We start from the raw sequence: 27,123 nt of genomic DNA, 5'->3' as shown, positions 1-27,123 counted from the left end.
ATGTTCAGTCGTAAGCATGATCTTTTCTGTCGCAAGAGGGGTAAGGCCTGACTTACTGAATATTCTTGACACAGCAGAAAAGCAGGCAGGGCTAAAGTTGGTGCTGAGGCAAATTTGCACTTGTCCGTGCCTCAGGCTGGCCATGGGGCTGTTCTGCACCTGGCAGGCCACCCCACCACAGTGCCTGTCTTGTCACCAAGGACTGCTGCTCAGCCGGTCCTCCACCAAGGCTGTTTCTCCTGCCCAGGTCTCGGAGGCTCCCTCTGTTTTTTTGTGCAAGACTGCACCATGTTGGTGAGCCACAGCTCTCAGCCACAGCTGGGGAGCATCCTTGGAGGAGGGCTCCAAGTTGGGCAGGATAGGAGAAGTGATCCTGCCCTCTGAGGAGGTTGCAGTCTTCCTCCCACCCACATCTCACCTGTGTGTGAGGAAACCTGCTGCATGGGGTCCTGGGGTGGCAGAGAGGCTGCTTCAGAGCCACCAGGGAGAGCAGTAGCTTGGGGAATTAGCAGGTTGAGCTTTATGTTGAGCATGGGAGGTGAGATGGACCTGCTTCCTAGAGGCTGGAAGGGGCAGGGCTGAGTGCTGCTGTGCCAGCTCAAGCGTCACTGTGCTCCCTCTTCCAGGAAAGGTATCTTCAGAGATCCAGGAAAGACAGCTGCCTGGTCGCTTGTGCCACTTCAGCCTCCAGAGCAGCTGGAGGGAACCCAAGAATGTGCTCTCAAGCTTTAGTTAATCTCCTGATCCCAAACTAGTTCTTAGCGAGTACCATATAAAATCCCACTGTTCCTTTTACAGCTGTCGATCCACATGCCTGACCTGCTGTACTGCTGCTCTGTCATTAATCAGCATGATTTCCATTGCTGACTGATGGTGTGCACAGCCACTCTGCAGTAACTAGCACCCTTCTATGGCAAGTCTCCTTCCTCTGATGTGGGGCGTGAGGGTGTGGTAGGTGCAGCCCTAACCTGTACAATTTCCTCTAGGGTGGATGAGCTGAGGCATCTCCTTACTACACTGACTTTTGTCATTGCTTTCAGCTGTTACATCCCTGTTCATCCCCCTTGCAATGTAGGATGGATTCTTAAGAGCCTTCTACAGAGGGGAAAACTGAGCTTCAGAAAGCTTCAGTGGCTTTCTTAAGGTCACAGAATAAGCACAGGACAAGATTACACCCATCACTTTGGTCCCTTCACTCCTGGGCATTTGGGGAGAAAGCATCTGTGCTCTGCATAGCTGCTGCAGCTGCTTAGGGCAAGTTTGCCCTGTGCAACCCAGCTATGCATTGCCTGGGCTGGTGCAGGCTTGCGATGGTAAACCCATGCCATGCAGAGCAGCGCCACAGGAACACAGTGTGATGCAAGAGAGCTGTATAAGCCTGGCAAACTGCCTCGGCTCTCAGCTTAGCCCTGAAAAGCTAATGTGGCTGGACGGCATCTGGACCATAACTGGCTTCATGTCCCTGTGTCATCTACCCCCAGCCCTGTGCTTCTACTCTAAGATTACACAGACTAGACCAGCTTGGTCCTGTCCATATCTCCCATGCAGACCAGCCCTCTCTCTCCCTTAGCCTGGTACAACCGTATTGCTGTACCATAAGAAACCTGCCTGCAGCATAATCTCCCTTATTAGTGCCTTCCTTTCCCCTCACCTTCTGGGCACCATGACCATGAGGCACCTGCCAGCTTCACCCTCTTCCACCTCTTTCCAATGCTCCCTTCCAATTTGGCTTCTACTTTCTTTGCCCCATTCAACCCCTTGGCAAGGTCAGTGCTGCTTCTTTCGTCATAAAATGGGATTGCATAATCTCTACATTGGTTGATTGGTTTGCTGTCCGTCTCTGTTTCTTTATTCCTCTCCTCTCTGCCAGTGCTTGGTGATTCATGGATAGCTATTTCTCCCTCTTCACTGATACTTTCTTGGCCCATTGATTGGTTTTGTAAGAGCTCCTGCACATTCAAGCTGTCTAAGCAACTACATGCAGAAAATAAAAGAACAGTGATTTCATTTTTAGCTTGTGAAGTCAGGCTAAGAAATGCCAGTCTTGTTTCCGTGGCCGCCTTAATTCTGCTCCTTCAAGTTTCTTTGCCGTACAAAGATTGAGGCAGGGACCCCATGGAGAGAGTTGTGTGCACTCATTAATTAAAACTTGAATCAAAATGTCCACACAGAAGTGGGATGGAAGAAAGGCTGAAAAGGAAACTGTAAACCTGCCATTTCCTAGTATTTCAACATAAATAAAGTTCCTTTACTGTAGTTTACTTTATGGTTTCTTTTGTGTGCATTTTGTTTTGTTTTTAAGGGAAAAACCCAAAGTCTTTTCTGTAGAAATGTATTGTTCATTCTCATGCATGCTGAGCCTTCAGCACCGAGTCTGACTGCTCAGCCCAGTGACTAACCTATACTTGTTACTCAGACAGTCATGACAGCTCAAACTGGTTTGCCTTTCTTCTGCATCCTAAATGGTGGAGTGCAAGCGACCTTTTCACAGTGGATTGCATTTAAAAGATAGAGGAGAACCTGGAGGGTTTGTCCACATTTTGTGGGCAGCCTGATAGGGCTTTTACCTTTCCTTGCCAAAGCTGAGGTGTTCCTCGTACTAACTGTGGTACTGGTGGGGATGTCCCCACTGATTTACTGGGTTGACCGGCTTAGGTCTTAAAATGTTTATGGTTAGATGCCATTTGGGCTGTCTGCCAGGATTTCTGTAAGAAAGTGACAGAAGAGAAATGATGATTATTTAACAGTTTATAATGCAGTTAAGAGTGAATGAAATTTGATGGGCCAAAGCAAAAATCATGTCCTTAGCCTTAGGGTTTTTACCCTGCTGACTTTCAAATGCCTGTTGCAAAACATGGAGGTGGTGGCTTTTCTCAGGGAACCGACCTGAAGACTTTTGTAATGGAAAGTGTCAGAGAACATAATTACAGGCTTACTACTAACTCCCCTTATAACAGAGGTAACTACACAGTACACACACATTTAAATTCACATATGAAGTCATCCAGCTAATTCCAGACTGCAAGAGGTCATTCCGTGTGTGGACTTACATATGCCATGAAAGACTTTTTGCAACCTGCTGAGAGCCTTAGCTTCATCTTACGTCTCCAAGATTGCCTCTGTCATGCCTGTTCTCCTACTTTTAGGCTGCAGAAAGGGAATGGCACAAGATGTGCTTTGTGTTGACATGTTTAGGCACAAAATGACAGACAAATCTTTGAAAAATAGGTGCACCTGAGGTCCATCAGGGCTGAAAGAAGGGGAGGATTTTATCTTCCTAAGGCCATGCTCCCAAGAAAGCAGTCCTTGGTTTAACCCTTCTTTGCTAGCTGGGGTTAGCAAATACATAGCTTCCTCTCTCCTTCCAAAATTGCTGATTTCAAGGTTACTTCTCTCTCTCTCCATATTCAGGTCTGATTGTACTCCTTTTGCACAGAGATGACTTGCAGCCCAGATGGCCTCAGCTGGGCCCTTGGCAGTTCTGCCTAGACTCCAAGCCCAGATCAGTTTAGGATAACTGCTGCTGGGGGTACCTCTGTGTGCGTCTGTGTCTCTGTGTGAGTGCATCTGCACCTGTGTATGGGATGGGAAAGGGGCAAAATCTTTGGCAGAGCCACTCCCTGCTGCTCACAGAGTGCTCGCTGGCTCCAGTCAGCATGGCGGTAATGCACACCTGTGCAGTGAACCAGCTGTCCCCCTGGTGGGCTCCATCCAAAGTTCAGGTCTTCTCTGTAGGGTGTAGGTAGAGCTGATGGGTCTTGTCTAATGCTCTGCCCAAAAAGGGCAGAGCACCTTGTTTTTCAAGCAAAGCCCAGAGCTTGGCTATAGCAGTGTCAGGTGGGGGTCCTGCAGCTTGTGGGCTCTCTTTCTGGAGCCATCATCCACCAGAGAGGCTGAAGCATGTGTTCCTAAGGCAGGAGTCTCCAGCTGGAAAGTACAGCCCACAGCAGCTCCTGGGAGCCCCTGGCTGGCCTGGCAGCCTCCCTTGTATGCCAGGTTGGTCTGCAGCAGCATGGACAGAAGTACCCTGGTAATGGTCACAGTCGGTGGAGATGGACAGCACTGACACTGCTGTGGTTTGGGCTGGCACTTAACTTCAGGACAGAGGTGAGACTATCTTTTGGGCACTGTTGGGATGGGGGCAAAGCACCCAGCCCAGCTCTAAGTCAGTGAGAGGTGAGATGGATGTGGGAATCACACCATGAGTTACTTCTCCATCTCTGTGGGTTTCTCCACTGCTTGCACTGGTTTCACTCCTGCAGCCTGTCCTGGCACAGGGGCAGCAGGGCAGCAGACTGAAAACATGATGGAAGCAGCGGTGAGGAGACAGATCTGTGCAGTGGGGACCGTGTCCATGGGTGCACACCAGTGGCGGGGTCAGGCCTGTGGGTAGGCAGGAGGTGGGGTGCTGATGAGCAGGGGCATGAAGGGACCACTGTTCCTTTCTGCTCACATAGGTGAGGTGGGTGCCTTTGCTTCCCCCACCCCTATCCCCTGTCCCCTATATTTATTGGGGAGAACCTGAGTGAATAAAAGAAAGAAGGAGGGAGGGAGAAACTGAGTCAGGGCATGAGGTTATCTCCATGCCTTCTCCATAGAGACAGACAAGGGAGACTGTGGATAAGAAAAGGTGCAAAGATGCCAGAGCAGCCCCCTCAACCACACACAGGGCAGGGGGAAAGCAGCAAGGGTGTCCCTGGTTGACCCTATCCCACAGCTTTGCTTCCCAACTGACCCCTTTGCAAAGCCGAGTGAAGAGACCTGTCAGAGAACCAGGGTGCAGAGAAGAGCTGGTGCTTCTAGTCTGTTTGGAGATCCAGTGACAACCTGGCGCAGTGGCTCTGTTGGCTACTCCCTGGGATGGCACTGGTGCAGTGCATGAGGCACCCGCCTTGTGCCAGGCTAGGCGGGCATGCAGACATGCACCCTGAATGTGTGGAGGCAGTGGGGCTGGCTGTGGCTATGCCAGTGTGAATCCAGGGCCAGGTTCCAGACAAGGGGTGTGTGGCAGGGACAGCACTGGGAGTCACTGGCCCAGAGCTCTCAGTGGTGGGAGAGGAAAGGAACAGGGGCGTGCAGCTCTGTAATTGCCTTCCCTGAAATCATTCTCTCAACATGTGCAGCAATTCCTCTAGAGGAGGCGTGTTCCTCCCCTTTTCTCCAGTGAGAGAAAAGCTGAGCATGCTGTGTCTCTCTGTGGAGGGGCATGCATGTGGCCATGCCTGCCCGTGTCTCTCTCGGTGGGTGTGCATCTCTGCACTGAGGGAATGCAGGGCTGCCGTGAGGAGGGCAGGGGCTCTGGCTGGTGTTTTCAGGATGAGGAGGTGTTTGACCCACTGCGACACCCCTGGTGAAAGTTAAAGGATCTCTCTGATATTCTCGGAGATGCTTTTCAAAGTGGTGCTTTCGGTCTTGCTTGCACAGGTCAGAAAAAAGTGAGATTTAGGCAACCCACCCCCCTCTCTCTTCATGTTGTCTCTTCTTCTACCCCTCTGCCAGGGCCCGCTTCAACATTTATCTTTCCTCAGCACAAGGAGATGTTTTCGGCCTTCCTCTGGATCTGCATTTTTAAACATTCATTCAGCCTCAGGTCCCAAGAGATGCTGGGAGAGACATTCGCTCTGTGTAAAGTGTAGGTGACACTGCACAGGGGACACATGTCAGGGTTTTGTACACTGCTGTACAGGGCCCACTTACCAGCCGAAGCTCTAAACCTTCTCCCAGACTGCAGTGTGAATTGGCAAACCCATCCCTCCCTCTGTGTAACACGTTTTAGGGGAAAAAAACGTCTGAGTGAAAGAAATGATAGCTCAGCAAAATGCAAACCCAAGCCCAGGGAAAGCCAAGGGGAAAAATCATTAGATAGGGCATTACATGCCTTTATACACGTACTGGATGCAGACATACACCTGCACAATGCGGATGCATTCGTAGAGACTGTGAAATGCTTTCATAAAGCATTTAGATGCCTACACATGCACATGAAAACACATTTTTTTCTTTAAATCTCTGTGACTTCTGAGCCGCCTGTGACAAAAAAACCCATGCAGTCTTACCGATATCCCTGCTACATTTTCCACTGCCCCATGGTTCTCTAGCAGGGAGCAGTAGTGATGCTCAAGGTGAAACCTCCTATCACCTTAGATGAGCAAGGGTAGAAGCAGTATAAGCTCCCTGGCTTTAGATTTTATTTCTCAGACTAGAATCAGAATGGACTGCTGTTGCTGGAGTTTAGAACATTGTATTAAGCTCCCCTCTCCTCACAGAGTCATTTCAGAAGGGCACGATGGCTCTAAGGATGCAACATTATTGAAGTAGGAGTCTGAGTCAGGTGCTATCACTGCCTGTTAGCAGGAGGTGGGTTATGCTGAATAGTACAGTCAGTCTACAGCATTTGTTAAGATATAAAATTTTTCTAATTATTCCAAAATCCTAATACCTGATTTGACCCCCCCAGAAGCTATGGCTTTGCCGAGTTACATCCTCCAGCCTACTCAGATCACAGTCCACGCTACTATGAACAGCTTCCTCTAGTCTCTCCCCTGATGTCCCCTAATTATGCCTGTGTTGATTGCAGTCTGCATTTCCATAAATCATGGTTATGTGTACATCAGGTAGCACTGAGGACTTGCAACAAATATGTCCCCCTGGAAATCTTGCTGCTCCTGCATGAGCCAGCCTTGCCTGGATGAACCATTTCCTGGGCTACCAAGTTAGCACCACCACCAAAAGCAACACCATCTCCCAGATGGAGCTATCAGGTGATCCTGGCTGGTTTTGTGCCTGTAGTGCTTCTCTCCTGGTACCTTCTGGTTTGGAGGAATGATTTACCACGGCAAACACTTTGGCATTCTCACAGCCCTGGCCGCTCAGTGACACCAGTGGAACTCCATAGTTTACTGACTTTGCAGAAGTCAAAAGTGCTCAAAGTATCTCTCATTAACCTTCTCAGGCTAATCATGGAAGGGGACAGGACCTCAGCAACTGCAAAAAGCATATAAATGCACCAGAAAAGAAATGTTTTAGCAAAAATGGCAAGAGCTGTGTAAATACCAGACCTCAGCGAGCTGCAGGACTGTGTTTCTGCAAAGAGCTTTTATTCCCAGAATGAGTTGTAAAGCAAGAGCAAGTACTTCACCGTGTCTGTATTCTAAGCCAAGCCTCTCTCTAGCATATGCTAGGTGCTGTATAAATATAGAGGGAAGAAAATTCCACCATCTCCTGCAGCCTACATGTTTAATTGAAAAGCTATTAGAAGCAATTCCTGCTTCTGCAGGTGCAGTGAAGAAAGTAGCCTTCCCCAGGTGGTTGTGGAAGGTGAACTTGAGGTTCAGGAAGGAGTGTTGTTTCTGCGTTAATTAATTTTGCATGTGGAGCATTCACAACCATTTCTTGTCTGCTTTGGCTGATGTGGCTAATTAATCACCTTAAGTGCCTGTAAACAAGAGATTTTTGCTCTCTGTGGCATCTCTTATCCACCTGCTGTAGACCAGCCTATGTGAGGATACAGACCTGTAGCATCACAGGAATTATACATTTGGTAATGGCTGTGATGTCAGCATTGTAAGTGTGAGAGCCACGACTTTACCAGCTTGGGTGAAGGCTAAGAGGAATGTTCTGTCCTTAGGACACTAGAGAAGGTTTTGCTGCTGAGTGAGGGAAGTATGAGCATAGCAGGTGGAGATATCAGTAATGAGTCTTTGTGTTCGTGTGGGTTAGTTGGGGGACAGGGATATAATGGTTAAGACTGAGTTTTGACATCTGTAGACTGGAAAGTTGAGGAGAAAAGGTTTTCCACAGAGCAATTCCTCCTGTCTCTGCTTATTTAAGGCCCCTGAATTGAGAAGGCTTATGTGGTCCCATCCATGCTGCTCTAGGCAGCAACATCATATAACCCTATATAAACCAGTTGTGCTTCTTCTTGACCCCATTTTAGCTGTTTTCGCAGCTCCTTTTAGGTAGCTGTTCCAGAACTTCCCTCCTCTGATGGTTAAAATCCATCCTATTTTCAAGGAAAATTTCCTCACAGCCAGTTGTTCTTGTACCAACGCTTTTTTTCTGCTTAAAATGCCCTTTTCTTCCTCCCTTGTGTATCTGTCCCCCCTTTATTTATACAGAGCAGTCATATCCCCTCTTGGCTTTCATTTATCTAGGTTAAACAAGCTTTTTAATCTCCTCCTTTAAGGCAGACTCTCTGTTCCCCTAATCGCTCAATCCAAGGTTATTGCTGATAACTAGCTTTTCTGTAAGGTTCCTCACTGCTTTGCCCAAACTGAGTGTAAACCAGCATGACCTATTGCCTGTTGAGTAATTTTGGGGTGAAGGAGTGTGTCAACTATCAGATCCAGAAAAAAAGACATCAGGATGCTGCTGTTAAAATTTGCATTTTTTTCTCCACCTTATCTCTATGAAGCTAAAGTCTCCCATAGTTCCTGATATAATTTCTCTTTAATAACAGTAATGACATCTCTATCCAGACTGGAAGCCAAGCCTGTGAAACTACAGTAGATTGCTGTAGTTCAGTTCTGGTTGAATACCTTGCACCAGCCTTCTAAAAACTATCTCAATGGGGAATGATTCCACTTTATTTATGCAAGATTTATTTCTTCACAGTCTACTGCAGCATTAAGGTTACAATTACAATAGCACCCCCCAGGTTTACCCTTACTTTTAAGTATCCTGAGCAGTGCATAATTCCATTGGCAGTGTCCCAGTTATAATTGCTATTTCTATGGTGTTTCTATTATTCCTACAGTAGCCCTTTTCAGGTCCTGCCCACTTGTTCTGGTTTTCCCATGTCCTCATTCAGGATCTGTATGAAATGTACTGACAAGACCCTTATTTCTCCCTAGACTCTCCCAGCTTCCCAGAGGGATTAGGTATGCTTTTCCGTCACCTATATTACTTATAGCACTAATCTTTTCTGCCTGCTGCCCAACATCCTACCTTTGCCTTTTCTATATTTGATCTTCCCTTTTCCATGTCTTAAAATCAGGTGTAAGAGTTACATAAAACTTTCCCAGTTAATTATCTGTAGCAAAGGTAAAAGGCAGGAAGTTTTCACGTTCACACCATTTACAGACACATCCTGTATGTGTTCCCTTATGTAGCTCTAGACACGTGTGTATGTGCGCGCCTCCTCATTTGCATACTATTTGCGAGCCTCATGACCTTTTCTGTATTTATGTACCCAGTGTACCCCAGAGTTGAAAACATACCATTATCTCCATTTTATATGATGTGCAGTGGAGGCACAAGGGTCCAGATCAGTTTCCAGAGGTCCTTGGTGGAATAGGGAATTTTTGCCTTCTAATCCATGCTTTCTGCCTTCTAATCCATGCTCTGTGTTGTTGCCTTAGTGCATCCCCACTGGAATGAATAAGCCCCTCAGCACCTGGAAAAAAAACCAACCAAACAAACCAAAACCATAATAACGGAGGGAACATTGAGCATTGAACTTTTGGGGAAATGCAGAAAGTAGTTCAAATCCTAAGTGAGTTTGGAAAGGTTTTTCTTTTATTCTGTAAATGAAACCAAATCCCTTTCATTTGTTTTGTATTTTTTCTATACCAGGAGTGGCAGGAAGTGAGAGATTTTAAAGGAAAGGAGAGTGGTGCAAGACACGGTGCAAATGGGAGCCTGAATGAAATAAAAACTATCAAAAGACTTTGCTCAGGCATAGTTCTCCTGCAGCCTGTTGAAATACAAATGTCTGAAGGCTCAGGCTTTCCCCTGAACCTTCACCCCAAATACAAATGCAGTGCCTCTGAGCATCTTGCTTAAGAAATGTATCTGAACATTTCTGGTTTTATCCAGAATTGTATTGTGCTGCCTAGTCCTTGAAAGGCAAATTTCTAGGAGTTTTTGGTTTTCCATCTGTTGACATTAGTTAGAGATTTCTCCAGATGCTTTTGTGTTTTGAAGTCCTGCCTCGGCATACAAGGAGGAGCTCAGAGATGGGCTTCTGCCCGGGGTAGAACAGACAGTTTTGGGAGTTCATGGGAGTAACTTGTACTTGTCCGTACTACCCATCTGGATAAGGGTTTTTTAAATGGTGAGACTGGGTGCTGGTCATTTGAACAGGGAGTTGTTATTGCCAATGGGATAAGATATCCGCTGAATGAGACTACCAGCTCCTCTGCGTTATAAATATCTTACTGACCTGATAACACTGAAAAAAAGCACATGTAGAAGAATAAGGAAATATACTCTTCTGGTATAAATTGCAGCAAGAATATTTAGGTTAGACACCAGGAAAAAAAAACCACAACCTTTTAATGGGAAGGATAGTTAAGTACTGGAATAGATTGCCCACGGAGACCATGGCCTCTCTGTCAGTGTAAGGACAGGTTAGACAAACATCTGCCACAAATGGCTGTTACAAGCCTTAGTTTCCCTTGGGAGGACAGAAGAGCCTCTGTTAAGAATTAGTTTCAGGGAACTAATATGATACACCTTTCATTAAAGATGTGCATTAACATACTGCAGAACACTTTTATTCTGGCTGCATTACACTGTGGTTGAGGCAATTTGCCAGCCTGCTGGAAGGCTTTCAGAAGGCTCTCACTTATTTTCCCCTTGCACAGGCAATCTTATCCTTTGTCTGCATGGGATAGCTTATATACTTAGGCAAACCTATAGCATATAATCAACTTTTTGCTCTACGATAACTCTCCCTTTCTTTCTTTGCAAATGTATTGGACTTCTATTTCCAACAGCTTTTTATCCCGAGTAGGATCTTATATTTAAGGTAAAAGTTAGCTCCTCCCCTCCCTCAACACCTCCAAATTCATCCCCAAAACAAAGTGACTTTCCTTTCTTGACTTTCCTTTCTTGATAAGATCAGATGTGGTACAGAGAGAGCAAGGGGAACTTAAAGTGAAATTCTGGCTTTTAGGAGCCCTGCCCTGGCATACAGGAACATACCTAGGGACTGGAGAATATTATTAGAAAGGGGATTTTAAAGATCACTATCAACCTTACTTTTGCTGATTCTGTGACCCCTCAGGGCTCCTGGTGAGAATTTGGATGACTAGACTCTGATTGCAGAACGCCCAGTGGGTCTTGAAACTGCAGGGTGACAAATATGTAGGATGCCTGGGATGGTTTATTTTTCCCCTTTTTGCTGAGGCAAGCACTGAGCAAAACCTAAGTAATAACAGTTCACAAGCTGTTAATACCAAATACCCTGCGAATTCAGAAGTGCCTTGCTCTGATCTGCACGGCTTGGCAGGTTATATTCTTTAAGGGTAGGCGTCATTACCTGGACAAATCTGTGGCACTTAATTCTGTTGTGGCTAACGTCTGTCCCCACAGTGAATTGCTCCTTCCCTCTCATGGCAGGTTATCTAGCATACGTTGCATATTTGTATTTTCTTTGTCTTGCTTTGACTCCATCCTCTGAACCTACGGTGTTTCTTATCCTTACTACCCTTGCCCACATGTTGCTTAAGCCCACTCTTTAACTACATCCATACACATTTCACCCTTGCATGCATGAGCATGCAAAGAAGTCTGCCTCCTCTTAATTCACAAAGCTTTTCTTTGCTTATTTGTATCTATACATGTCTGCAGGTATATGGCATGCCTGATTGTTCGGGTTAGCAGTGAAATGTAATATATGCACGTATTTTTGAGACACTCCATAGTTAAATTGAAAATTTAGGTCAGAACATTCCCTTACATCCTGTTTTCCCTACTTTTTGGACAATTTAGAATTATTTTATTGGGACAATAAGGAAAGGATATGTGCAACTGTATTTGCAGGTTAGATGCTTCAGCATGCAGGAGGCTGTGGCAAGACTGTCATTGTTATCCTAATTTCATAAGGTTGTCCATGTAGTACAACACTGTGAAACGTGTCTGGCACACAGCCTTATGAACTCCCCTTTCTGTTCCAGAGAACTTCTGGGTAATTACGGGTTGGGTTTGCCTATCTGATCTAATTTATCACTTAGGGGTTTATATCATGCCTATTACTGTGATATCTAAGTGCTGCTGAGATACTGCAAGATGTCTCTTTCATCAACCACTTATTTCTATGATAAGTTAATGTTACTGAGCTGAAGTCTGGGCTGTTCTGTGCAGCATCTTAATCACTGGTCCCTACTGAGGGATCGTGTGTGCAGTTATTCTGCCTGTCTGGTGGCTTCACTGAACTGGTTTGGGGGATTTGGGCTCAGTTATTTGAGGGCTAAAGATGCACTACAGAAATATCTACCTCAGATGATGATAAATTGACCTGCTTGGTCAGTGAGTAGGAGGTCAAGGGCTGAGCAGACCCTGGGTGAGCATGTGAGTATATGCTCTTTATTCCCTCTGAAATACACTCTCCACATCCAGGCCTAGATATTAGCATGACTACAGACCATATGCTGCCCTAGACAACACTACCTGTCTTTTGTGGCCAAAAGGGACCACCAGTTCCTGGGGATCCCAATCTGCCAGCTTTCATCTGCTGCTCAAAGTATATTTAACAATTAAAACAACTCCCCTTTGACCACTTCAGTAACAACAACAAAAAAGAACACAAAACAAAATAAAAACAAAGAAGAGGAAAAGAAGAAAAATTGTTGTGTGCCCTGCTTGCTGGTCTGAGCAGTGTGACTCCAGGGATAGCAGGAACATTAGGGGCAAGCTCTCCCTGGCATTTTTTGCCAACTGCTGGTCATAAGCACCCTTGGGAAGGTAAGATCAGCTGCCTGGCCACTTCACCCCCTTCTTAAAAAACCTACTGCTTTGCCCTCACTGGGGTGCTGTGTTCATGCTGCAGGGATGGATGGGGAGGCTGCTCTTTCTGGGTGATTTCTCCTGCCTTTCTTCTCTCTCCACAAGCCCCCAGAGTGGATTTTTCTTTCATGTCCAGATGAAGCATTTGTTTGTTTGTTTTCAAGGTGACAAGCGTTTTATGTGAATTCTAGCTGCTCTCAAATGCCAAACCCCAGCTGGGCTTTGAGTTTCACAGAATAACCGCTGACACCTAATGAGGCTGTAATAAGTGCTTCTCCCTCCTGTCCTGTCATTTAAATAAATAAATGACTGAAATTTGGGGGTGGTGGGAGGTGGTGTTGGATTGCAGTGGAATGAAGCTTTTCTGTTTACCCACCAAGCGGGTACACAGCTAAGAGCAGTCATGCAAGCTTCCCACACACCCACGCTGCCTCTGCCATCAAGTCAACATGTCTCAGCCCTGGCCTGGAGGGCTTTCTTTGAGGATCATGCAGGAAAGTTCCTTCTAAAGCCCAGTTAGTTTCTTGCCCTCTCAGCTTCAGCTGCCAGCCAAGGTGCTAATTAGTATCAACTGGGATGGGGGAAATTGAAAACAAAGGTGAGACTTTGATAGTTGAAAGTGTAGTAGATGTTCAGGGTTTTTTTTTTCCTGGAATTTTTGCAAGGAACGGTCTCTTTTCTAGCCACTGAAGATATGTTCTCTGTTTGCTTAAGAAATGGAAAATGAAAAGATATAAAATTGCAATATAACCTTATGGAAAAATAGCAAGATTAAAAATCATAGATGCTCATTGATTTTATTTTTCATGTGTCAGAAACACAGAACAATTCCTTGTTTCCAGCTAGGGTATGTGAAAGGACAAGAGCAGGTGTTTCAGTAAGCCTTTAGCAGGGTATAGTGAGAACTACTGTTAGCAGGTACCTCTATGTTCTTCTCCTGTGAAGACACTCCTGAAAATGCAGAACATCTCCCTTTTCAGTTGCTGGTCTCTTGGAAGAACTCAGTCCTGACTGACTAGGAATGGGCAATCTTTTTCTGGAAGAAGGAGTTATATGCTGACAAAATCAACTTCAGTTAAAATGAATTATATATTTGATGAATTGCACTGAAGACAAAAGAAGACAAAATTTTGAAAAAATAAAGAAGTTCTGACTTTTTCACGTGAATTATTTCAATTTTTCTGTTTCACAATGACATTTTATTTCAGCATTTGTATATACTTCTCTTTTTTTAGCAGGAAACAACCCCATTTTATTGTGGCTAGTAGGCTGAAGTCAGCATTTCAAGAGACAGTCTCTGTTGCTGTTGTTTGTCTGAGAAAGTTGAAAGACATTATGTCTGTTTGACCATGGTGATGGTACCTCTCTGGTCATCCACTCACTGTCCCTGAGGGTAAGACCATCAGAGAGATGAGACAACTCAAACATCTTTCTTGCTCTCCACCATGGTTTGAACCCACTTACTCGGAGCCGGAAATGTCCTCATCTTACATGAGCCATGAGCCTGGGTACTCCAGAGTGGTTCTCCTGCCCAGGTCTGTGGGAGATGTGGTTGATGTAGAGGGTTGGGGCAGCTAGAAGTCTATCTTCTGTGGTTTGTGTCTCCACAGGTGGGGAAATGGAAGGAAAAAAAGTTGCAGATGAAGTATTACGTGTGGCCCCGCTTTGAGCTGTATCCTGACTCTGAGGAACGTGAGGATGATCACCTGAGTATCGTGACCTTGGAAGAGGCACCATTTGTCATTGTGGAGAATGTGGACCCCCTAAGTGGCACCTGCATGAGGAACACGGTCCCTTGCCAAAAACGCATAGTGACTGAGTATGCACCCCTAGGTTTTTCTCCTCCTATTGGGCTGTCCCTTCTTAGCAGATTATAGACAGTCTGTTGGGCCAATACCATCATACCCTGATAATAATTTTTAGAAAAGTCACCTCTGTTTGCTCAGCCTGCCTTGTGTCCATTCATGGCCCCCTTGGGCAAATCATTGTAGTGTGTCCCTTCACCCTCCAGCACAGATAGCACAAGAGAAATTCTCCACATCTGGGAGGGGGAGTGCATACTGACAACAGAAGGGAATTAAGGGAGATTTCCCGAGTCTTTTAACCCATTATTGTTGTGATGGTTCAGGAACAAAACTGATGAGGAGCCAGATTACATGAAGAAATGTTGCAAGGGGTTCTGCATTGACATCCTCAAGAAAATCTCAAAGTCTGTCAAGTTCACCTATGACCTCTACTTGGTGACTAATGGCAAGCATGGGAAAAAGATCAATGGGACATGGAATGGAATGATTGGAGAGGTCGGTAGCAAAGGGGGGGCATGGTGGGCTTTATCCCTGGGCTGGGTGGCATAGGTGAAGTCTGGTCTCCCGTCATTATTGGATCCCTTTCTGGGGAAGGGACAGAGGTGCCTCTATAGAAATGATTGGCCTGGATCCTTTCTGGGCACTGGGTGAATTAATCTGCTCTGACACTCTGACCATGACTACCTTTCCTGCTTGATGATTAATTATTATTCTCTGTAGTGTCACAAATTTGGCTGTCACAGTCAAAGAAGGACGGTAATATCCATGCACCAGAGAGGCTGCAATCTAGATTATGCTTAGATCATATATAAGGTACATTAAGAATGAAATAAGACTTTGCAGTGTTAGAAGGAGGAGAAAGCAAGGACAGAAAAATGAGATAAGACATCTTCTTAGTGGATGATGTGTTTATCCTAAGACCTATGTGGATTTATTTTTTATACACATACCAGCTTTGAGGGGAAGATTAATGTCTAAAGATTTCCTGAAAGAAGAATGTGTCCTGATGAAAGATTATAAAGGAGAGATGATAGGAACAATACAGGGAATGGGATTACAGGAGTAAAAGTATGATGTAGGAAGGCAGAAAGTTGAGAAGGGGATTGGCTGTGGTGCTTGAGAGGTGCCTTGGGTCTGTGCGTGATCTCTTCCTTTCCTTCCTCTAGGTTGTCACCAAACGGGCCTATATGGCTGTGGGATCCCTCACCATTAATGAGGAGCGTTCAGAAGTGGTGGATTTCTCTGTGCCCTTCATTGAGACGGGAATCAGTGTCATGGTGTCACGTAGCAATGGAACTGTCTCACCTTCTGCCTTCTTAGGTATCATTTTAATCTAAAATTAAAACTTCACCCAGTGTTCATAAAAAATTAGGTGAAGGTTGTTTGTGATTCTTAGCCTGAAAGTCTCTTTTGGGGAGTACCTGAGGGATAGGTATATAAAAATAAACTGTGATGCTTTAGTTCTAAATCCCAAGCAAGCAAAATCCAGGCAAATTCGAACAGGCACTGCCTAGGAGTTCCAAGGCATTTCTCAGCAATTGTATGCCTAATCCCAGCAAAGAATGGGCTCACTCAGAGTTGTCACCTACTCTGCAGCTCGTGGTTTCTCAGTGACTCAACTAATAGCATGTTCAAAGAGTGTAAGCCAGAAGAAAATTGATTCAAGCCTTATAGCTGGTATGCCATAGTAGTTAGTGATAAAAATTAGCAATAAATTGTTGCAATTTGAGGGACATTATTTGTAAAGAAGGTATTAACTTGACCCTCCCTTGACAGAGCAACTGGTAGAAGTTAGAGATCTCATAGAGCTTTTCAAGAAGAGCTGAGCCATCTGTTCTGTGTTGACAGTGTCATCCAATAAAGTGATTTCTGCTGTCCTTTGGTGGTGGAGGGTGATCAGAGCATGCAGAAATGATACTGCATTTCCCCAAGACATCCATGCCTTTCTAGAGTCTACTATTGGGCTTTATAAAATGCTTTATGATGCAACAAACACAGTATATGTGTTATATAATTACTGTCAATCTCTGCCAGCATCCTGAGAACATTTACAAGCAGAAACAATTTTATATGAATAAAGAAATTTTTCCAAACAACTCTAAGTAGGAGTTTCATGACTACTCACTCTTCAGGAGTTTTTGCCTTTAGCCAAGCCCACCAATATTGCTGGGCTATGTAAAAGAAATGATAAAGTTAACTCCAAAATTTTAAATTGCAATTTAACATTATTTGTTATAGTCTAGAGAAAAGTTCTAAGTTTCTTTGATCTGATTCAGACCCATCTTTATCTGTTCAGGCTTGGACAAGGAGAAAACCTAGGAGAGATTAAACACTTGTGGAATATGAACACTAACATTTCTAGAATGAGCCAGTGTTCCCATTGCTACAGGAATGGAATAGCTGAAAAACTACTATCATTATGGCTGAACCTCAGAAATTTGGAGATGCTCTTTGGCTCAATAGCATCTTGAAAGTTGGATGCTTATCTGAAACTCTGCCAGTTCTGTTTGATTTTCCTCACTCTCTCCAGATGGTGCTGGAGGACTTCCTGGGAACAATCTTTTATCAATGCATTTTATTTTATCAATGCATGCAACAATGGCCGCTTGTAGTTCCAGATGGAGCCATGTGTCACAAAAGTAACAGTAAGAAGGAATGCAGACATTATAGAGACGGAAACTACACTTCTCCCAATTCAAGAAGTTTTCCAAACCTGGGTCAAAGGCTTTGTTGTAACTTCTGTTTTTCCCTAGCCCAGTTTGCCCCACACTCTCATTGGGGTGCTCTGGAGAGCAAAGGAGGTGAGGGAGGGGTGAGGTGTTGTATCAGGTCTTTCACCATGGTTTTCTCTTTCTCTCCAGAGCCTTTCAGTGCTGACGTATGGGTGATGATGTTTGTGATGCTGCTTATCATCTCTGCGGTGGCTGTCTTCGTCTTTGAGTACTTCAGCCCTGTGGGCTATAATCGGTGCCTTGCTGATGGCAGAGGTAAGGGGAGTCCCTCCTTGCCATGATCCTCTCTCACTTCCAGTACCTGCTTCTTTGTTGGGGCATTTCCTTTGCCTTGAACATGCTACGGATCTAGCCCACCCTGAGCTGTGCATTTAGACTAAAGAGGGCAGGGATGGAAGTGGAAAAAAGGCTCTGAAGAGAGCAGATGTGTATAATGGATAATTTGCTTGGCTCAGGCGATGGAGCTGTATCGCCTTTCATCTCTAAAGAATGCACCAGCTCCAACTCATTTCTCATTGAGGGGAAATGGGTCCTGGTAGCTGGTGCTGGCAGTGCCTATGCTGCTGTGCTCTCTGAGGCAATCAGAGGGCTCAGTGCTGTCAATTCATCCTTCAGTGCCACGTTGCCCTGGAGAGCAAGTTGCTCTGCTGGCCCCCCAGCATAGTGCTATGTCCTCCAGACTCCACATTTTTCACCTGGGCATGTGCGTCCCCTACGTGGCTCTCTGGCTTGCTAAGGCCAACTGAGAAAGCGAGAAGCTCACTTTCTTAGGAGTAGGTGATGGATTATTTTGCAAGGGCAACAGGAATGATTGATATCTGTGGTTCTGATCTTCAGAAGACAGCCTGATGAGTTAAAGAGAGGATGGACAGACAGCCTTTTTTGCCTTATTGGCATGAAGACAATTAGCAAGTTGAGCCTTCTGTCAGCTCTGTATTTTCACCCCCTGATGAATCAGGCCTTCAAATCCTCCTAGGCTTCTTGGTCTTTTCAGAATAGTGGAAGAGAGACAGTTATTGGAAAATGCACTCAGTTGCTCCCAAATCTAGTGCTCTGAGTGAACTTAGGCCACCAAATTAGAAAGGAGTGAAAAAAAAAATGTTAATGAGAATGAAGGCAGAACCACGTATATGGGGAAGTGTAGAACTTCTCTCTCAACATGGAGCTGTGGAGGGCCTTTGTGGCAACTGATCATAAACACATGGATCTTTGGACACAAGTAAATACTATTCAACCTGTGAGTCTCCTGAGACATATTAACACAGATGTGGAAGTGGAAGCAGTTCTTAGTACAGGGGTGCAGTTGTCCAGTTAAGTTAGCTGAACTGCAGCTGCAAGTATCAATATTTCTGAGTACTCATGAACAGTACTACATGATCAGGCAGATATTATCCCTGACAGATGTAACTTGAGGATGTAGAAATCAGCTGCAGAGACTACAATGCTTGTTTGCTAATGAATGCTCTGGCTAACATTACTTTGACTGCATTCAGACTAGTCTGTGTCAGTATACCCCTGCCTCCCACACCTGCATTTTCTGTTTACAGACACCAGGATTTTCTCTCCAGGATCAGGTGGGCGTGCCCTGATCTAACCCCTAAATGATGTTGGGTTGTTGTTGGGGCACTTAAAGTTGGAGAGCTTAGAAGGATTCCGGGTCCCTGGTTTGGATTGGAGGTTCACATTGCTCGGTTTGTGGCTGACAAAGTAACTGTGAAAGCATGTGGGATGATCAGTGGAGAGGGGAAGGCTTTAGGGGGAAATGTCTCAAGATTTCCTTACACCTTACAGTTCCCACTGATGTTTTTCAGGCATTACACCTGCATGTCTTAGGGCTCATTAGATAGAGAGGGATATAAAGCTACCACTCCTGCACGTAAAAAGAAAAGGACTGCCAAACCATGTTTCTTATAACAACTTTGTCTCCCTGGCATCTAAAGGCTCCGGTTTTGCCAGATGGTGATTCTGCTTTGAACTTGGTGTGCAGTTCCCAGGGTGCAAAATGAGTCCCTTGCACCTTTCAGTTTTATTTGAATAACACAGTGTTTTCAAGAACATCTATGCTATTCCATGCTCAGGGGCATAAGGTGTCAAAACTTTCCTCCCTTTTGTTCCTTTGCTGGAGCCAACCTTAACGACAGGCAGCAGCACTAGGCACCAGTCAGCCTACCCAAAGGAGGAGATAAAACATGGGATGCTAACCCAAAAGGTTGCAGAGCCAGGTTGTCACCACTGGGAAAGTGACAGACCCTTGAACTGTGCCACAGGGCTCTCATCCTAAGAGGGACTTCTCGGTGTCTGAAGCAGGATCCTTGGAGTAATTGCATCTGCAGTCTCCCTGACAGCTCCTCTTGTGCTTAAGCTGAGCAAATTTTGATTTGGATTCCCGCTAATGGAACCACCATATGCTGGGGATCTGAGACTGCTGGGAGACCAGCAACATTTCACAAGTTTTCAGACCTTCATGAGGACACATGGCTTTTGGGATATGAGTGATCTTCCACACTGAAAAGTGAATAAAGGGGAAATAGTAGCTTTTAAAACATTGGATCTGCTTCTGGACTGTCTAAGGCAGAACTGCTGATTTTCCTGAGATAGACCAGAGTATATGTCACTGTTATGTCCCTTAGTAACAGAATATGGGAAGAGGGAGCTGTGTTCTTCTCTGGCTTGTGTGTCTTCAACAGACTGGGTAATGAAACCCTCTTGCAGAGGTATTTGTAGAGCCCTGTTATTTCAGATGATGCTCTTCCTTGCACCTGTACAAGTACAGTGAAGGCCACGTTTTGCACAGGTGTATGCTGGGAGTTCAAGGACAACATCACTGTTGAATAGTTAGCAACAAGGATAGAGTTTTTCTGAGCAAACTATTTCTGGTGACAACACTTGATCTGAAATGGAATGTTTGGTCTTTTAGATACTCCAATCAGACACAAAAAAAAAGCCCTTGTATAAGGCTTTAGCGGAAATCTTTGAGACAGAATAAATATGGAAGCCTGAGGACATTTTAGAAAAATCATTTTTCAGCATTACACTTTGCTGGGATATGGTGTCATGAACACTGGGGAGCGCAGCTGTGGATGTTCATCTCACATGTGTGAATAGATGCTGCTCTTAACTCTGAAGTCAAGATGCATATGTGAATAGAAATGCAGACCGCTTACTCTAAGATGCTGACTGTGAAATCATGTTTCTCAATCACTCTAGAGCCAGGAGGTCCCTCTTTCACCATTGGCAAAGCTATCTGGTTGCTGTGGGGGCTGGTGTTCAACAACTCTGTGCCAGTGCAGAATCCCAAGGGTACCACTAGCAAGATCATGGTTTCAGTGTGGGCCTTCTTCGCTGTCATCTTTCTGGCTAGCTACACTGCCAACCTGGCTGCCTTCATGATCCAAGAGGAATACGTGGACCAGGTGTCTGGCTTGAGCGACAAAAAGGTAATGGATCCACCAAATCCCCAAAGCAGCCTTTTCAAGAGAAGAGGCTGCTCTACCTTCTCTTCTTTGCTTTTAATGGGAAAGTGTTCAGCTTTTTTCAGAGTCACATCATAGCTTTAGTCCCTAGTTTAAATAACACAACTGCTCTTCATTGGTATTCAGTGCATTTTTACATGTTTTAAGCACTTCAGAAATGAATTAGAAACAGAGCTGAACTGTGCTTGCTTGCATGATCCCAAACCACACCTTGACTGTCAGCAAGAAATGAATTAATGGAGCTTTGGAGATGCTGTGTATAATGGCGGTAACTTGGTTTTTTCAGGATGAAATAATTTGTCTGTGAGGAAACACTGGCCATTAGGCTAGCAGATATGATCTGTTAGTTTATTCTGGGGACAAATTTTGCCCATGCGAGTAAATCAGTGCAGCTTTGATGATTCACTATTGCTTGCATTTGAAGTTATACTGTCACTTTTCAAGGCCTGTGAAAGCTTAGCACAAGAAATCATTTCCTGTTCAGTGTGTTTCCCTGCCTTGTTTACATGCACTGCATTTTGTCCTCACAGAGCATTTGCTTTTGCTGGCTCTGCACACTGAGGATTTTGAGGGGATTGCTCATGCATGCAGGGTAGCACTCTTTGGTTCATGAGGGTCTGAAGCATTGCACACTGCTTTATTTTTGTTTTGTGGAGAGGTTACTCACAAGAAATTGAATGTTGTGAGGCTTGATTGCCCATTCTGAATTTGTTACTCAACCACTGAGGCTGCTTAAGGGGTCATGCCATTGTAGGGCAACCAAACAGCAATAGGTCGCACACACTGCTATCGGGGATAGCAGCAAGAAGAGGACTGCAAGTGTTGGTTTGCTACTGCCAGACTGGTTATAGTTACTGTCTTTCGTGTTTCCCATGATAGTCTAGAAATAAATCGTGGCCAGCCCCACTGTGTATACAGTGTCCTGTGCAACAGGCTGGAAATTCTGTGGTGGATTAATTTTTAAGAGGTTTTTTTTCCCTTTTGTTGTTTTTTTCCTGAAATTATGTATGACACAGAATAATACAATCCATGAAGAAGTGCTCCTGTTATTTTTTTTTATTTCAACCTTGATATGTTTCATGCTGTCTCCACATTTGCATTGTGCTGTGTTGAGGAGGGGGTGGCGGGGAGGATGCTTTTCTGCCAGGTGGAGGTTGCTGAGGAGACTCCTTAGAAGCTGTGGACTCCCTCAGACTGAAAGACACCGCTCAAAACCAGCCAGCCCTATCAGCGTTAACATTAGTTTGTCATCATTAGGTTTTCAACTGTCTGAGCTAAATGGGATAGTTCATACCTGTGATCTATTGTTTCAGGCTGTGCCTAGGCTCATGGAGAGAGACACACTTTCATTCTCATGTTTTTCAAGATAGTCTTCATACCTGCAGAGATATGTGCATGAAATATCAATTGAAAGCAGTAATTCCTGGAGCTTCACAGAGCCTTTGGATACAGGTCTCTGGGTGTATTTGAGTCAATTTCATTTTAGGGCTGTCTGTGTGTATTTGATTGAGGTCATTTTCTTCTCCTTTTCTTTGCCAACATACCTGCAGTTGCTTTTGCTATCCTAAAGCACATATGCTTTGTTTCTTGGGGAAGAGAAAGGCTACAATGCATAGTCAGATTGTCGTGGTATGCCTCAAACACAGCTCCTGGTGCAAACGCAACATTTGGATAAAATTGTGATGTGCCAGAGCGTCTGGAATCAGATGAAAATTGGCTGATAAAAACTGAAGGCCAACTGCTGTCTCTGGAGAATAAAGACAGGTGGGAATACCTCCATCCAAAAGGTGTGAGTGCATGAGCTTGATCTACTGGGCTCATCGATTTCCACTCTCCAGATGTACAGAGAGCCCTACAGAATTTGAGAGCAGCCATCCAGGCATCTGTCGTGCTGCTTCAAGATGCCTGGGTTTGGGAGCAATTCAGTCTTCTGAATCTCCTCTTTTCCCTCTTCTAAAGCCTGCATACTGCTTGCAATTCACTCACCCCTGGCAATGCACTGCTTGGCCAGGATGCAGGGTACAGCCACATGCAGGAGAGATGGAGGTGGGCTGTTCCTTCCTTTTCCTGCCTCCTTAAATTAGCTGGTTCAGACTTTCAAAGGATGTGGTCACTGACCAATTCCAGGTGGCTTCCAGTCTCTTTTATCTCCAATGTGTGATCTGGTGTCCACAACAGAAGTGAGGTAGATCAACCTCCTGGCCTGCTACATCAGCTGGCAAGGGCAGCTGTGTCCAGCACAAGGAGTCAGTGGAGGATGTAATCCAAGCCGACAGGCAAAGGGCTAGTTATTTTAAGGGATATTGTTTCTGCTTGCCTAGACCCAGATCTGCTTGCAAACGTCTTTGTAGCATGGCACTACCTAGGGAATGTGTCCCACTGGCACTGTACAGCAGCCAAAATACCATATGCACTCACAAAATCCGTTACCGTGCCTGGCTGGGGAATGCTTGTCAAGGTCAGGCTGGCTACACCCTGCAACAGCCACCCTGAGGGTCTCCTTGGGCCCTCTTCCTTGAGCCTTCCCTGGGAAGAGCTGCTTTGAGAGGTTTCTTTGGCTGCCAACCTGCCAATTCCCCAGAAAAGTGGGCTGAAACACCCCAGCTAAGGACTTGGACGGCGTCTTGGCTATGCCCCAGCATTTACTTCCTAACGACATGCAAGACAGTGACTAACGTCATGTCCCTGCTCTGCTGTGTCGATGCTTGAGCAGGCCTGTCTGAGCTGGTCTGGAACAGATACCTTTGTGCCAGGGTAGTACGTTGGACTGAGGGTGGCTGGAGGCTCCCTGTACTGAGCTTAGTGACCTCTGCCACTCTCTGGCCCAGGTGATTCTCACTCTGCTGAGTGCCACCCCTTTGTGCTCATCTGCCCCAGAACTGGTGCCAGAACTCACCCAGGAACCCACCTCACAGTGGGTGTCAATTCCCCAGTGTTAACTCTTGCAGCTGCTAAATCATGCATCAAGCGGCAGCTCTTAACACTGGTGCAGCCATGGGCAGTTTGAGGGAGGATAAACCTGCTCTTCACTGGGAGCAGCACTAGTCCCTTGCATCCTTCAGGCAAAGAGCTGTGCTGACAGCATCCCCCTTCCAGCTCTCTGTGCTCGTGGCGTGCTGAACCGCTGTGCTGCTGCACAGATGCCAAGCCAGCACCCACTGCCTCTGCTGGCCCACCTTGTTCAATGGAGCCAGCTGGATGTGGTCCTGGCAGAGGCAGAGCCATGCTGGCTGGGTCAGGATCCTGGCCGGAGCTGTGCCCTTCAGCGGCAGTGACAGTGAGCCCAGACAGAGCATCCTTGCATGTGCTGCTGGGCTGCAGCTGTCTGGGGTCCATGTGGGGGGCTGCTATGGCCTCGACCCCCTATGAAAGCCCTGCTGGTAAGACAGCCTGTCACAGAATACTGCAGTCAGCTCCCGGGTCTGGATTTCATCTGACTGTAATCAGGAGGTATAACCCAATTTCCAATAACGGGAGAGCTTCAGACACATTAGAGAAACAAGTGCCTGCGGTATTTCAGCCTAACGAAGGCAATAAATAAAGGAAAGATTATATAAAATGAACTAATGTGTGAAATAATCTAATAGCTATACATAATTTCCATTCATATACAGTAGTAATAGAATAAAAGCAAATGTGGACAGCCAGCAGGGCGTTTAAATAAAATAATTTAGAATGCAGTAGGTTAATAATAATAATAATAAAATAGTATCCATGCCTATAAATTAGTTGGAAATGCCAAAGAAGCTAATAAAGTATCAAAACGGTAATTTTGTAATTGACTTAAAAGGGAGAGAAATGGATTTCTGCATGCCTGCAAATTAATATAGATTGCTGAAATTTCACACGTATTTGACTTATTTGCTTTTTAAGATGTAAATGAAATGTTGAGACAAAGGTCCTGTTTCTATGCATAGGTCAGCTATTTTTTTCAACAGATATTCTCTTTTTTTCAAAAAAATTAAGTTTGAGAGTGAAAACTGGCCAATATTTTTACTGAAAGAAAATCTGAGGTGAGCATAAGAAGGCAAAGGGAAATTCTGATATTTGCCAAAGTAGCTCATTTCAGTATACAAAATACTTTGTTTGATATTTCTGACATGTATTTTTGACTTGTCATTTTCTAATGGCACTACTCATAAAATTGACCTACATTTTAAAAAAAAAGGAAAATAAAGATTTTTTTCTGTAACAAAGGAAAGGGACAGAAGGAGATAATTGGAAGACAAAACAACACACATTATTCTGAGGTGAATGAAACATTTCAGGTTGATACAAAGCAAAAAGTCTCTCTGGAAGACCTGTGAAAAAAGGATCTGCTGTATTTCTGCAATAATAGATGCTTGGCCGTGAAACTGAAAAATGAATTATTTCCCACATTGTACTCTGCGGCACATTAAATCTAAATTATACAAGGATCCCAGATAGGCAGAACACTTAAGCATGTGCTTAACTTTGCGCTCATGAGTGCTGACATTAAAGTCAATGGGCTATTATTCACATGATTGAAGTTAAATGCTTTTCTGAGCTTGCAGCTTTTGTACAACAAGTAACTGTTCTGAAGAACTCTAGGAAAAACACAGAGCGGGTATGTCTGCGGGTATGATTCCAAGGGGACAAAAAGTGGGGCTCAGTCTTGTACCTTGTAAGGTCTGTAAGGGGAAGATTGTCTAATCGGATGGCTTGGAGGCAGTACAAATCTTCCACAGGGTTGCACATTTACTATCAACAGACATTTGGGGTACTTTCACATATTTCTGCACAATACAAAGGAATTTTTATGTGGCGGTGTCCAAAGCAGAAAATACGCAGTCCTTTCAAGAGCAGTATGATTTTTATTGTCAGGAGACCTTTGTGGAGTTATGAGTTAGACAGAAGTAAGACCAAGCCACTTCCAACTCTGTCTTCTTGTGATAAATCAGAACCTTTTTAAAAATGTGTAGAGTCCGATGCACTTTACTTGACAAAAAAAAAAAAAACCAAAACAAAAATGATGAAGTCTCCAAACCCCCAAACCTTGCATTGTGGGGTAGAGCTCAAGTTCTTTCCACAGTGCTTCTCTGGGGGGACATCTTCCTGTAAATAAGTTGAACTGTGTTCAGGCTTTTGCTTAAATATGACCTTTATATATAACATTAGTGGCACTGACTAGTGCTTAATATAACAAACATTGGTTCATCGTGAAGTGTAGAAAATCTCAGAGCTCTGATAGTCTGAAATCTTATGCCTTAAAATCTGATGATTTTTCTGCACCTCTTTGTAAATCATCAGTTAGTATAATATGAGCTATTTACAAATACTATATAGTGCAGTATATTTCTGTGTAATTACATATTATGCTGAAGTCTTCATATTAATAAATAGCTATTAAAATAGCTACAGCATATCGTATGTTAGTAATAGATCTTTCTAACTAGTGACTTAAATTTATTGTGTACATAAATATGATTTCAGAGAATTTTTTACAGTTGTAGATGGGTACATTTATTGTAGATTTAGTCATTCTGCACTCTTTGGATTGTCATGATTTTTATGCTTTCTGAGATCCTTGGAACAAACCTCTGTGCCTGTGTGCTAAAAAGTGATTCTGTAGTTTTAAAGCTATAAATGTTTAAAGTCAGGGGATTTTCAAGCATGCTTTTTCCCCCCCTGCTTCAGTCCTGCTTTCTTTCTCATTCTCCCTCTTTTTTCAAGCTCATTGCTGCGTAGTGCCGAGCAGCAAGGAGGCTGCGGTATGCTTTAGCCTTGACTCAGTCTCTCAGGATTCTCTCTTTTCTGTTGATCTGGAGGGATTTAATGGCAGTAAAAACTTGTAATGGGACCCTCCAGGATTAGTGCCAGTTAAAATGCAGTTTAATTGGGAACTTAAGCAAGTAAGATACAAGGGGAGGGGATACTCAGAGTCAGACCATAGGCTTAATTCATCCTTGCTGAAAAGGGAGAAACACAACCCGTTGGGCTCTGCTGGCTGGTGGGAGTTGCTGAATGAGGGATGTCGGCGATGGGGTTGTGGCATGGTCCTTAGCCTGCAGCTTTTGCATTCCTGCTGCTGTGCCATCCTGGCCTTCCCCAGGCCTTGGCCACCGCTGACTCCTTCTTTTCATCTTCCTTTTAACCAGCTCTTGGAGTTAACCCTTTGGAAGCTCTGGGCGAATTTGGTCACTTCTGTGCTAATTGTTTGGCAGTCTGGAATAAGCCATCTTTGGAGAGTTACGTAAGGTGGGGAGGGAGAGGGGGAGCAAAGGATTGTCCTGCTTCTCACGTCAGTATAAGTCAGTGGAGAGGGAAGCAATGAATATTTTTATTTATTATTTATACGATGCCATAAATGTACTTGGCACTCTGCAGTCAAATAAAAGACAATGGCCCTGCCACCAGGATTTG

At 44.7% G+C, this 27,123-nt stretch overlaps 1 protein-coding gene across 1 annotated transcript in view; it reads left to right on the top strand.

Moving 5' to 3' along the window:
• The window catches only part of GRIN2B (glutamate ionotropic receptor NMDA type subunit 2B), a 210,948-nt gene that overhangs the window by 164,273 nt on the left and 19,552 nt on the right, over nt 1-27,123 (top strand). Inside the window, exons 5-9 of the mRNA XM_064452860.1 lie at nt 14,340-14,548; nt 14,858-15,029; nt 15,701-15,854; nt 17,396-17,521; nt 20,474-20,703. Of these exons, the coding sequence (XP_064308930.1) occupies nt 14,340-14,548; nt 14,858-15,029; nt 15,701-15,854; nt 17,396-17,521; nt 20,474-20,703 (891 nt within the window). The remainder of the gene's footprint in view (nt 1-14,339; nt 14,549-14,857; nt 15,030-15,700; nt 15,855-17,395; nt 17,522-20,473; nt 20,704-27,123) is intronic.

Source organism: Phalacrocorax carbo, chromosome 1, assembly GCF_963921805.1.
Source record: "Phalacrocorax carbo chromosome 1, bPhaCar2.1, whole genome shotgun sequence".
NCBI lineage: Eukaryota > Metazoa > Chordata > Aves > Suliformes > Phalacrocoracidae > Phalacrocorax > Phalacrocorax carbo.
This window is presented reverse-complemented; position numbering and strand designations above follow the sequence as displayed.